Source organism: Suricata suricatta, chromosome 2, assembly GCF_006229205.1.
Source record: "Suricata suricatta isolate VVHF042 chromosome 2, meerkat_22Aug2017_6uvM2_HiC, whole genome shotgun sequence".
In the NCBI taxonomy this organism is placed as follows: Eukaryota; Metazoa; Chordata; class Mammalia; order Carnivora; family Herpestidae; genus Suricata; species Suricata suricatta.
Genome location: NC_043701.1, coordinates 143,598,013 through 143,608,470, shown reverse-complemented (window position 1 = coordinate 143,608,470; position 10,458 = coordinate 143,598,013). Strand labels below are relative to the sequence as shown.

At 51.0% G+C, this 10,458-nt stretch overlaps 1 protein-coding gene across 1 annotated transcript; it reads left to right on the top strand.

Annotated features, from left to right (window-relative positions):
* Positions 1-2,714: 2,714 nt before the first annotated feature.
* Positions 2,715-9,991, top strand: LRIT1 (leucine rich repeat, Ig-like and transmembrane domains 1). The gene is made up of 3 exons (XM_029919927.1): positions 2,715-3,204; positions 6,954-7,259; positions 8,675-9,991. The coding sequence occupies exons 1-3, from the start codon at positions 2,715-2,717 to the stop codon at positions 9,646-9,648; spliced, it is 1,770 nt and encodes a 589-aa protein (XP_029775787.1). The 3' UTR covers positions 9,649-9,991.
* Positions 9,992-10,458: the final 467 nt, after the last annotated feature.

Below are 10,458 nucleotides of genomic sequence, written 5' to 3'. Positions count from 1 at the left end.
GCCCCATTTCTCCCAGACCTCTTCCGTTCTCTTACCTCAGCTTCTGGGGGTACCCAGCCACAGCCCCGGTATCTCTTACCACCCCAGCCATACGTAATGTGACCACCTGCCTCCTCATGCTTTCCCTACTTTGGGGCACCTCTGGCCCATTCCCCAGAAGCCTCAGCCTCAACATATTTCTATGGGCTCTCCAGAAACCCAGAGTGTCCCCATTCCATTGCAAGCAAGCACCCCTCCATCCTCAACCTCTTCTTTGACTTTGCCCAAGCCCTACCTGAGCCCTGAGAGCACCTCCATCCTCTCGTCCTCCCCTGCCATGGGATGTTCCAAAGCCACTGTGATTTGTGGACCTTTGCCTTCCCCCCGTGGCCCGTTCTCCTTTTCTCTTTGATGGGGCTTTAGTTCCATTTCCAGATCTCTTCTCATCTGGTAATGCTGTCATGGGCAGCGACCTGGGGAGGGCTTGTAATACCAGGTTAGTCTTAAGATAGAAAATAAAACTCCAAGGTCAGTTTCCAGGGCCCTGATGTCAGTGAGTGGCCATCCCTCCTCTGAAGCAGAGCCCTTACCATCAGTTCCCCCTGCCTGACAGTCCCATGGCTGGGAGGCACAGGCCCATCTGCATGGAGTGTCCTATGAGAGCCACGATGCCATGAAAGGCTATAGGAGGCCCTGAGCTCCCGAATAGCCACAGGAACAGATAGGGCAGTCAGAGAGGGGCTCCTTTCTCATCTCAGATGCCTTCCTGAGCCCACCTCCAATCAGGGACTCTCAGAGGGCTCCATCCTCACGTCTGAGCAGCCTGGGTGACCTGCCCATCCTCCGTGCTCCCACATCATGAACTTGTAGGTACTTGTGGGTACTGGGGCTTCCCTGGGGGGCCCAGTCTGGGCACCCAGACAGAAGTGTCCTCATATTCTTTATGCCCCACCAGATGTGCTGTTGGCCCATGCTGGCTTCTTCGTGGTTTCTTTGATCCCTCCCTTGATGAATTTCAGGGAGTGTTTTCTGTCAACTGCCTTCCTCCCTTGTACATCCATATCTTCCTCCTTGCAATATCCAAACCTTCATTATCACTGAAAATATCATTGCCCTCGGTCTCTTTCTTCCTTAGCTGGATTTAAGCTATTGTATAGGGACAGGGGCTATGAGTCTGATATTCTTCTGAATCTCCACAGCACCCAGCCCTTAGTACCCTTAGTAGTGGGTGGGGGTGGGGGGTCCATGTATATCTGAAGAATGTGAGTGGGTGGGAATCCCTGGGCCCCTGACAAGGAAAAGCAAGCCAAGTCCAGCCAGTCAACTCTGAAAAGAGAATTCAGGTTGAGCTGACAGATGCTGGCAGAGTGTGTGTTACACCAGGAAGACTTGATGTGAGCAGTAAAAGAGAACAAGGTCCCCTAGCAAAGCAAGGCGTGACCACCACCACTGCCTGCTCCAGTGTGAGCAGAGAAGCCTCTAGATAAAACAGGCTGCACAAAGGCTGGGTCCCTTCTGTCCAGCCTCCAAGTTTTATCACCTTGAAAATCTTTCCCTTTTTACCTGATATGAGTGTGCCGCTCTTGGTGATGGCATGTAACACAGCCTTGAATTGTAGACTCTTGGAGTGCAAGGCTGTTTCTTTTTATCTCTCTATCCTCTGCCTTAGTGCCAAACTTAGTAGAACAGAGTTTAGAAAGTCACTGTCTGGGCAGAGGGTTGCTGCAAAGAGCTGAAACGCAGAAATTTCTGCTGGCGGTCAATAAATAGCACTGCACTTCTCCAGGTGACAGGTGGGCAGAGCTGGTACAAGGCAGGGCCTTGCTGAAACCCTGACCCCACCCTGGGAGGTGGAGTCCTTTGTGGGAAACTGAGGGAAATAGACGTTATATAATATACTCAAGGACACTTAGATGGCAAGCAGAGAGCCCAGATGTGAATCCAACTGCGGTTGCCAAGTCCTAGCTCTTTTTAAAAAATTTTTTTAAATGTTTTATTTATCTTTGAGAGAGAGAGAGAGAGAGAGAGAGTGAGCAGGGGAGGGTCAAAGAGAGAGGGAGACACAGAATCTGAAGACAGGCTCCAGACTCTGAGCTAACTGTCAGCACAGAGCCTGATGCGGGGCTGGAACCCACAAACCAAGAGATCATGACCTGAGCCGAAACCTGACACTCAACCGACTGAGCCACCCAGGCGCCCCCAAGTCCTAGCTCTTAAACACCCTAATCACCCTACGGTCCCTCCCAGTTAGGGGAGGCTTGAGGCATCCACTGAGTGCATGGCTTCCAGTTTGATGCCTAAGTTTATATATGTATAAAATATATTACATATATGTCATATAAATGATATGACAAAAAGTGAGGTATAATTTAACAAGGGAACACTTTTAACACATATATGCAGTGCTGCAATGATAGAAACGATCTCGGGATTTATGAATGCTATTCATTCTTCGTGCACTGCGGGTGGTGTGAGCTGGAACGGGACACAGAGGTCCTTCAGGAGTGACAGGACCAAATGGCCCCCTGGGACCTCTGTAAAAGGGTCTGAAAGCAAGAACCCCCCTCAAAGGGAAATCAGGAGGCTGCGTGTCCAAGGCCCACCTCCAGGGCCCAGCACAGCGTGGGGCCTGGGTTTGGGGGTCTCGGGGTTCCCGTGCAGACCAGGGGGCCTCGTGAAGGGAGGGCCTGGAGGGAGCGGGGTAGGATCGCGGACCCGACAGCACCCTCGCTCAAATGTCCCCCCTTTCTGTGACCAGGACGGTGGTGTGCAGCGACCCCGACATGACCCTGCCCCCCGCATCCGTCCCTCCGGACACCTTCAGACTGTGCCTAGAGCGGACGGCCATTCGCAGGGTGCCCGGGGAGGCCTTCAGGCCGCTGGGCCGCCTGGAGCAGCTGTGGCTGCCCTACAACGCCCTCAGCGAGCTCAGCGCCCTCATGTTGAGGGGCCTGCGGCGCCTGCGCGAGCTGCGCCTGCCCGGGAACCGCCTGGCCGCCTTCCCTTGGGCGGCGCTCAGGGACGCCCCCCAGCTGCGGCTGCTGGACCTGCAGGCCAACCGTCTTTCGGTCGTGCCGCCCGAGGCCGCGCGCTTCCTGGGGAACCTCACCTTCCTCGACCTCTCCAGCAACCAGCTGATGAGGCTCCCGCAGGAGCTGCTGGCCACCTGGGCTCACCGGCAGACCGGGCCTTTGCTTCCCAGTCACCGCAGCAGGCTGGTGCTAGGTAAGAGGCGACATCCTTCACTTGGAGCCACCTTGGGGAGCCTGGGGCTCTTAGGCGAGGTATTAAGCCCCTCTTGAGTCTCGATTCGTTACCCGAAAAATAGAAATCACGCCTGCCTTCTGGGTTTGAGTGAAGACTGAGTGAGAGGCACACACTGGCAGGTTTGGAGCTCAAGCTGCTGCAAGTCCAAACCCCAGCGCTGCTTCTTACTAGCTGTGTGCCCCGGGGGAAATTGCTTAGCTTCTCTGTGCCTTGGTTCCCTTCTGTAAAGAGACTATGGCAATAACATCTATCTCAAAAAGTTGGAGTTTCGAATAAAAGACAGTTCTCAGCACGCAGTAGGTACATGTGGCAGGCACAGTGATGTGCCACCCAGGTCCCTGTCAAGGTAGGGCTGACTGCCCAGGCTTTCGGGGACTGTCAGCAGCAGCCTTCAGCTGTCAGCCAGGTCAGGGACAGCCTTCGCTGCAGAACAGCCTTGCCCAAAGCCACCCATCCTTTCTGGACGCAGCCCCCCATCCAAGGACCTATCAGGTGGGAGTTTAGAGACACAGCCGCTTGGCATGACTGATGGATTATTTCCGGTCTCAGGGGGTCAGCAGGCCCACTTCTCATCTCCATGTCTGCCTCCTACTTCCTTCCTTCCCTCCTTAATGAACCTGCCCTGCACTAATTTTCATCTCAGCGTCTGCTTGCAGGAAACCCAGCCTCCTACAATCTTCAAAGCAAGTGAACACCCCACCCCTGACAGTCTCCTCTGAACACTCAGTACACATACATGGACAGAAGGTGGTCCTAGCTCTTTGCTAGCTCCTTACTGGCCATCTGCATTCGTGTGATGCTGAAGCTTCCCTAAATAACTTGCCCCCTTGTAGAACTTGACCCTCACCACATCCCAGGGGGTAGATAGTGCAAGAATAATCTCCTTCACTTTATAGATAAACAAACACAGCCTTATAGGATTAGTAAGTAGTGGTTTGGGCCCAAGGCTCCTGTCAGATAGATTGATTCTCTTTCCTCTGTCCTGTGAGGGGGTGGGGAGTGGATGGGAGTATCGGAAGAGAGACCTCCTAGCAGGATGTGGCTGGAACATTCCTTGGCTCACACGGGGTGCAGCACCGAGGCCGGGGCCAGAGCAGTCTCAGAATGGGTGGGGGCAGCTCCTGCCCTAAGGCCAGGGAGAATCTCCCAAGGAAGGAATATTTAGAAGCCTCATTGCCTGGAAGCAGGGCAGAGAACAGCAAGCCCCATTCCTGCTCCCTGCAGACTTTCTCATCTGATAAAGGATCACGTATAGGATAGTACTTACAGGAAAAAAATGGTTTATTTGAAAATAGAGTTTAACTGAGTGCCCTTTTTAATGTATGACATAATATATAAATTTCATATATATGTGTATATATGAAATATCTGATAACTTTCTTTCAACGATCATGTCAGGCAGCCAGGACAAGGGAAGTTGACCCAATATTACAAATAAAGAAAATGAGGTATGGGATCTTCTTGGTCATGCAGGCAGGAAAAGGCCCCCTGAGACTCAGTTTCCCAAAGCAGAGTGGAATGGTTGCATGAGCTGACCCCTCTCTCTGATTCTTCCTTGTTTGTAATGAACCAGTGTCTAAGCAGGTGAACCATACCCCTTTTCCTGCCCAAGGCTCATGCCTAGCGTGAGGGTGCCAGGTGGCATTGCTCATTCCAGAAAATTAATATTAGTTTTAATGACATAACTCACACATGACTATATGTAAACATTTAAAATATTACAGAAAAAGCTAAAGACTCTTTTCTTCCCTCTTCTGATCCCAAATCCTTCTCCCCCTTCTAACAGGTAGCCACTGTTACGTTCATTTGCATGTTCTCTATCTTTTTTAATGCATTTACAGGGATGACTGGGTGGCTCAGTCGGTTAAGCATCCAACACTTGATCTCAGCTCAGGTCTTGATCTCAGGGCTGTGAGATCAAGCCCTGCGCTGGGCTCTGTGCTGGGTGTGAAGCCTCCTTAAAAAAATGTATTTATATGCACATACATGTATATACATACAGGCACATAGAAATTTTATTTGTGTTTTACAAACAATTTCATATTATATATATCATACTGTTTATATCAACCAGCACTAACATTTTCACTCAACAATATGTCTTGGAAAGCTTTGTAAGTTGCTACAAATGGATCAACTTCATTTTTTTTAATAAACTACTGCATAATTTTTCATAGTATACTTATACTACAGTTAATTTAGCCATTCTCCCTTTAATGGACCCTTAGATTGTTTCCATTATTTTATTAACACCTATGATGACACAGAGGACATTCTTGACATGCATCCTTGTGTACAGAGACATATGTTTCTCTAGGATAGGAACTGAAAAGTGGAATCCTAAGTTATGGAGTGTGCACGTTAGTCATTTTAATATCAATCCTGTGGTCTCCAAGTGGCTGGGCCGATTCTCACCCCCAACCCGTGCTGCGTAAGACCACCCATGCAGCTGTTCACTCTGCAAAATTATTTGAGAGCCTATCAGTGTGGGGGCTTGGTTCTAGGTGCTGGGGATATAGCAGGAAAGAAGATAGATGAAGATCTATTCCCTCACGAGACTAATAATTTAGATGGTTGGAGTATTTAACTTTCAGCAGTGTGAGGGGTAGAAGTTTCCCTGTCATTTAACTTTGCTGTTTGCATTAATTCTTTGGGGGCCCTATTATAAGAGATGAAAGCCAGAGAGCTCACCACTAGAGCTGAGAAGTCATGATTCTTGGGGTGCAGAGGTATCATCAGATGCATTTAACCAGTGACACAGAATAGCAGCTACAAGAGGGTTGGAGAGAGGGTGGGTGGAAGAAGGGACTGGTATTTTCCCAGCAAGTGTTTGGAAGGACCCGGGAGTCATGGATAGACAAGGAGGTGAATGCCACCTCCTCAACTCTTAAATTTCCCCTTCCAAATATATCAAATATATGTATGTAAGTAAATAATATGCCTTTGATTATTAGACATACTATCAAATTTAGTAACAATCTTTGGAGGATAAAAAAGATGACATTACATGAAATGCATTCATTCCATATTTCAGAAATGCAAACACATAAAAAGGAATCGTGCCTAAAAATGGGGACACATGATACGCCTCCGTCTGTAGAAGGTTCTTGGACAGGGTGGGTGCAGTGACCTCCTCTCATCTTTATAAAGAAGTCCAATTTTAAAGAGGGCTGGCGAGATGACATAGGGTTTGATTTCCTGGCCTCCTCACTCCTCCCCTTTGGAGCTGGTGTCAAACGGACCATGGCTCAGAATAGCCACCCTCACAGCTGGGGTGATGCTGAAAGTGAGAATTATGAGCTGAGAGGACAGGGTCAAGGGCCAGGGGTCATGGAGCATTTTGAGAAATGGATTTTGGCATACCACACGTATTGCTGAAATACTCACTGCCTGACCAGTAGCCTGAAAGGGTCAGTCCAGGAATGGCAGCAGTAATTGCCAATTTTGTCAGTAATGCTGTATGGCTTACCCAAATGCTTGATATGATTTATCTTTATTTATGCCTATAGTGACCCTGAGAGGGAAGTACTGCAATCATTCAAGATGAAGAACCAGCCTTAGAGAGAGGCAAAGAGCTGGACCTGGAGGCTGGGTCTGCTGGCTCTGAGCTCAGGATATGCCTTGTCCTCCCTGACTGGAAAGGGGGGCTGGACCTGGAGATATGAATATTGAGGACTCACCTCTTGCTTCCCCTTTTGTCCCTGCAGGACTGCATGACAACCCCTGGGCATGTGACTGCCGCCTCTACGACCTAGCCCGCTTCCTGGAAGGCTGGGCCCCAAACCTGGCCTTCATAGAGGCCAGGCTGAAGTGTGCCAGCCCACGCAGCCTGGCCGGAGTGGCCTTCAGCCAGCTGGAACTGAGGAAGTGCCAGAGTCCGGAGCTCCGTCCCGGGGTAGCCAGCCTCCGGTCCTCTCTGGGCAGTGCAGTACTGCTACGTTGTGGGGCCACCGGGGTCCCTGGGCCAGAGATGAGCTGGAGGAGAGCCAACGGGGACCCGCTCAATGGCACAGGTGTGTGAGCTACAGGGACTGTGGTGCTGAGATTGCAGACTGAGTGGGGGGCGGTCAGCATCGTTGGTGGGGGGTCAGGTTTGCCAAGGAGAGGGAGGTAGGCTAAGGGAAGCTGTTTACTCCTGTTGTGGCTGCGTGGAGGTGGACAGGCTCTGCCCAGACACAGAACATGGGACAATGGCTTCCATGATAATAACTGTCAACCTGCCCTACATATTCCAGGAGCCACTCTAATCAGGGCCCACCCTGGGAGGAACAAAATGCTGCCATTTTGGTAGAAGACACTCTTTGTGTATTTGATATTCATAGTAAGTTTCCAAGTTGTAAGTATTAAGCCAGTATTACTAGGAGTGATTAAGGATATGAGTTACCGTCTATGGAGCTCCTCAGGGGTTAAATATATTATGTGCATAATGTCATTGAACTTTAAAGACCAACTTTTCGTTTTGTAAAGTAAGTAAGTAAACAGACTCTGAGAGGCTAAATTCTTGGCCTACAGAGCACAGCCTATGCTCTTTCTGCTGTGTAGACAGAGATGGCTCATCTCTGGCACAGGATGGTGGGGTTGGTCGGAGTCATGCCCCATCTAGGTGCAGACAAGGGGTCGAGGAGGGATCATTTCTTAATGTCTGACCAGAAAACCACATGTCCCTTGCAGCTCTCTTCAGGGTCTCCTTCAACTAGGTTGGTGAGTGTTGCTCTAGGATTGTGGGTTTGAAATCAATTTACAAGCAAAATTGTATAAGGAGCTTCATTATGTAAAGTGCAAAGTTGAAAACGCTCTGATGGAGGTGGCAGTGTGTGTCTGGGCAGGCTGGCAGTGTGCTCCTGGCTAGGCTTTGCCTCATGTCCCCGCCGACCCGCCTTCCCCCATGAAGCACTGCCTGCTCCCCTAAGGAGTTCATTCTATAGGATTCCAGGGCACTGACGAGACAGATTTAGAAGGCAGATCATCCTGAGACTTGGCCTGAGCCTAGGTCTCCCCAAATTTGAGCCCAGGTGATCTTTATTTTTTATGTTTTTTATTTATTTTTTGAGAGACAGAGAGAGACATTGTGAGCAGGGGAGGGTCAGAGAGAGGGCAACACAGAATCCGAAGCAGGCTTCAGGCTCTGAGCTAGCTGTCAGCACAGAGCCCCATGTGGGGCTTGAATCCACAAACTGTGAGATCATGACCTGAGCCGAAGCTGGACACTTAACCAACTGAGCCACCCAGGCGCCCCAAGCCCAGGTGATCTTGATCCCCTTGGCTAGTCTTAAGAAAAGTGAATGATTCCCAGTGTTTTCTAAGAATGACAAGGTCTCCTATATATACAAGAGCATACACAGTCCAGGGGCTGTGAACTTGGCCCCAGGAGGAAGCTTGGGGCAGATGGGCCCATTCATTTTCCCACTTTATGCCTCTTTCTCCTCAGTGCGCCAGGAAGTCACCAGTGACGGCACGAGCTGGATGCTGCTGGGCCTGCCTGCTGTGTCCCACCTCGACTCTGGAGACTACATCTGCCAGGCCAAGAACTTCCTCGGAGTCTCTGAGACTGTCATCTCCCTGGTTGTCACTGAGCCCCAGGCTTCCACAGAACACAGTGGGAGCCCAGGGGCATTGTGGGAAAGGACAGGTGAGGAGGCGGAAGCTGCCGCGTACAACAAGATGGTGGCCAGGCATGTCCCTGACATCCCTGGACCCGCTGTCCTGGCCACCGGGCCCCCTGTGCGCAACGTGAAGGAGGAGCTGACCCTCCAGCACTTCCAGATGGGGATCCCGGGAGAACGCTCTAACGGGCAGGCGGGGCACCAGGAGGCCCAGATGGTGAAGTCTCTCAAGGTGGTGGGAGACACTTACCAAAGTGTGACCTTGGTGTGGAAAACCCCCAAGGGTGGCAGCACAACGACCTTCAGTGTCCTCTATGTGGTCTTTGGGCAGCGCAACATGCGGAGGGTGGTCGTGCCGCCTGGAAAGACCAGCATCACCATCCGTGGGCTGGCGCCCAAGACCAAGTACGTGGCATGTGTCTGCGTGCGGGACCTGGTGCCCCAGAAGGAGCAGTGTGTCATTTTCTCCACGGATGAGGTGGTAGATGCCGAGGCCACCCAGCGGCTCATCAACTTGGTGGTGATCAGTGTGGCCACTGTCATCGCTCTGCCCCTCACCCTGCTCGTCTGCTGCAGTGCTTTGCAAAGGCGTTGCCAGAAGGGCCGCACTGGGGGATCCACAGAGGCCACCGGTGCCTATGTCAACCTGGAGAGGCTGGGCCACAGCGAGGACGGCTCTGAGGAACTGTCCCAGCACAGCCTCAGTGAGGCCGACAGGCTCCTCTCGGCCCGTTCCAGCCTGGACTCTCAGGTCTGGCTGGGCAGAGGGGGCAGACGGATCAATGAGTACTTCTGCTGAGGGGTGTTCTCCCCTGCAGGTGCTCACACACCTGCCCCGGTCCACTCTCTGTCTTCCACTCCCACGTGCTTACTCTGACACCTGAGCCCACGCTCACTGGCTCTTGCCCACTTGGGTATCTGCTTCCTCATACATGCAACAGCAGCTAACACTTATTAAGCACTAATTATGTGCCAGAAAGTGTTCTAAGTGCTTTATAGACATTGACTTGTTTAATTCTTATAACAACCCTTTGCAGCAGGCCCTATATATTCTCCCCACTTTCCTGGAGAAGAAACAGGGATTAACCGACTCGCCTGTATCCGTCAGTTTTCTCTGTGTAACGAATAAAAGCAAAATCTCAGTGGTATGCGGCAACAAGCACTATTTTCACACAACCTACAGGTCTGTGGGTTGACTGGGGTGGTTCTGCTTCATGAATTTTATTTGGGGCCCAGGATGGAGAGTCAGTGGCCACATGGGGCTATCTTCTTTCTTGGAAAGGTCAGATGATATCAGAGGAATGAACAAGAATATGCGATGTCTCTTAAGCGCTTGGCTTTAGAACTGGCACATTGCCGTTTCTGCCCAGATTCTATCTGCCAAAGCCACGTCCCATGGCCAGACCCAACTTTCATGGGGCAGCAAAGGACAGTTCTCCCGGGGAGGTGATAGGGGGCAGGAAATACCTTGTGGAGCAGTGATCTAATCTACTACATTGCCCACAATGTGCACACAGCTAGGACATGACTGTTCTGGAATCAAGATCAGGCAGTTGGTTCCAGGGTTGATGGTCCTTAGCACACCCCTCTCCTGTATCTTGATTACATT

Bases quoted from the DNA above. Each gene is read 5' to 3' on its own strand.
- LRIT1 (XM_029919927.1), top strand. From the start codon at position 2,715: ATGTCCCCCCTTTCTGTGACCAGGACGGTGGTGTGCAGCGACCCCGAC. The intron at 3,205-6,953 runs GTAAGAGGCGAC...TTGTCCCTGCAG, and splicing joins CCGCAGCAGGCTGGTGCTAG to GACTGCATGACAACCCCTGG. The intron at 7,260-8,674 runs GTGTGTGAGCTA...CTTTCTCCTCAG, and splicing joins GGACCCGCTCAATGGCACAG to TGCGCCAGGAAGTCACCAGT.